The 2,256-nt window shown below is 39.2% G+C and overlaps 1 protein-coding gene across 1 annotated transcript in view; it reads right to left on the bottom strand.

Annotated features, from left to right (window-relative positions):
• Positions 1–1,578, bottom strand: part of LOC128250466 (uncharacterized) — a 22,415-nt gene extending 20,837 nt beyond the window's left edge. The window contains exon 1 of the mRNA XM_052975579.1: positions 1,446–1,578. Coding sequence (XP_052831539.1) covers positions 1,446–1,499 — 54 coding nt within the window. The 5' untranslated portion in view covers positions 1,500–1,578. The remainder of the gene's footprint in view (positions 1–1,445) is intronic.
• Between the last annotated feature and the right edge of the window lie 678 nt (positions 1,579–2,256).

The raw sequence follows: 2,256 nt of genomic DNA, 5'->3' as shown, positions 1-2,256 counted from the left end.
ATCTCATTTGGGCCAGGATAATATGTTTTTCAATTGAGCTACAGTGCGCCCTGCACAAAACCTCTGTATCTGCTACGAAACTCTTCCATTTTACTCCTAGGATGCGTCATAGACACTTTTGATGAAACCTTTCTAGCATCTTTACATGACGCTTGTAAGTGGTCCATGTTTCGCCTGAATAAAGAAGTGCAGTGAATACACACGCTTTGTAGATGCTGATTTTTGTCTGCAGGGAGATATCTCTATCAGCCCATACTCGCTTTTCAAGCTTTCCAAATGCAGCACTTCCCTTCGCTATTCGATAGTATATTTCTGCATCAAGACCACCATCCCTTGACAGTGTGGTTCCAAGGTAAACGAAGGTGTCAATGACTTCTAATCATACATACATACATATGCAATGTATATATTTTATTTAGGTGACATGCAGGAATATATCAAGTTTAGCACCATTGGTGCTACTGGAAATGATAATGTTGCCTTCATTGTTAGATTTCTATGCATTGTTAGCAAAGATTGTGCATAATGTTTCTAATTGTCCTACATTAGCTTTCCAATTTTCCCTTCTTCTTTTTAATATAATTAATTTGCAGGTATTAAACACCAGACAAAATCCAAACTAAAAACAAATTACTGTATTTGATGGCATAAAAGACACACAGGTATATGAGGGACACCCCGATTTCAGGGGTACAGATGTGGCTGCGAGGTTAGAAGTTTGTTTCCAAATCACAAGGTTCCAAGTTCAGTTCCACTGTGTGGCCCCTTGGGCAAGTGTCTTCTATTAAAACTCCAGGCCAACCAATGCCTTGTGAGTGAATTTGGTAGATGGAAACTGAAAGAAGCCTGTTATATATGTGTGTGTGTGTGCCATTGTGTCTGTGTTTGTCCTGTAACTTAGTGGTTCAGTAAAATAGACCAATAGAATAAGTGTCAAGCTTAAAAACAATTAGTACTGGGGTCGATTCATTTTACCAAAATTTTTCAAGGTGGCGCCCCAGCATGGCCACAGTCTGATGAACAAAACAAATAAAGATAAAAGATAAAGTATGGAATATTTGTTTCTACTCTAGGCACAAGGCCCGAAATATTTGGGGAAAGGGCCAGTCGATTAGATCGACTCCAGTATGCAACTGGTACTTAATTTATCAACCCCGAAGGGATGAAAGGAAAAGTTGACCTCGGCGGAATTTGAACTCAGAACGTAAAGACAAATGAAATACCGCTAAGCATTTTGCCTGGCGTGCTAACATTTCTGCCAGCTCGATGCCTTAAGAGCATGGAATATTAACTTACAAGAAGCTCAGCTTTGGATACAGGAGCCAGGCTGATCTTTTGAGACAGAAGGAGTGTCTTAGATACCATCAAATACAGGATAATAATATCGTGTATTACCAATAAAAAAAAAGAAGAAAAGAAGAAAAGAAGTTTTAGAAAAAACATACCAAAAAATGGTTCTTTGTCTTCAATTGACTTCGATAGTTATTTAAGCAAATCATTTTCGAGTTTGTGTGATTCTCAAGAACTTTTAGTTGCGTTGAAGATTTCCTTTTGTGAGGAACAGACGTTGCAAAATGCTTTATAAATAAAAGCAGAAAAAGTTATTGATCTATTACTGTAGCAGATGTAAACCTAATTACCTTCTCTTTTGTAACGAATGGGGAGGGATATAATTAAATTTATTATTTCTGGAGAGTATGCCTCTAGGGTTTAGGTGAGTGATAGGTGTGTGATGTATAAAGACTGTCATTCATTATCCAAATAACTTAGCACTGCAACAGCATGAAGTTCAACGAATGATGGTCGGTTTTAAAGAAGGTCATGATATGCAGTTAGTTGTTAATACACCAAAGAACTAAAGTTGAAGGGTTACGGGGAGACTTTGATGCATTTTCCTTTTTGTTGGTTTGGTTTGGAAAGGGACTGTGCTTATGGCCTTCACATCTTGGGTCTGGAGTAGGGCACTGTCTCTGTGGACTTCATAGGTTTGGTCTTAGTGTTGTGTCTTTGGCCTTCATAGGGCTTGTTTGGGAGAAGGGGATGTGGCCGTGGTCTTTGCAGGTTTGGTCTGGAAGAGGGAGCTATGTAAGAAAATTTGCAGGTTTGGTCAGGGTGGAAAAGGGGCTGTACTCATCGCCTTCATAAGGCTTCTGTGAGTTGTGTCATATAGGTATGATTAATCATCATCATCATCCTTTAACGTCCATTGTCCATGCTGGCATGGGTTGGACAGTTTCACAAGGGCTGACAAGCTGG

Source organism: Octopus bimaculoides, chromosome 1 (assembly GCF_001194135.2).
Source record: "Octopus bimaculoides isolate UCB-OBI-ISO-001 chromosome 1, ASM119413v2, whole genome shotgun sequence".
Classification (NCBI taxonomy): Eukaryota; Metazoa; Mollusca; class Cephalopoda; order Octopoda; family Octopodidae; genus Octopus; species Octopus bimaculoides.
The sequence above is the reverse complement of the archived record's forward strand: the minus strand, read 5'-3'. Positions and strand labels throughout refer to the sequence as shown.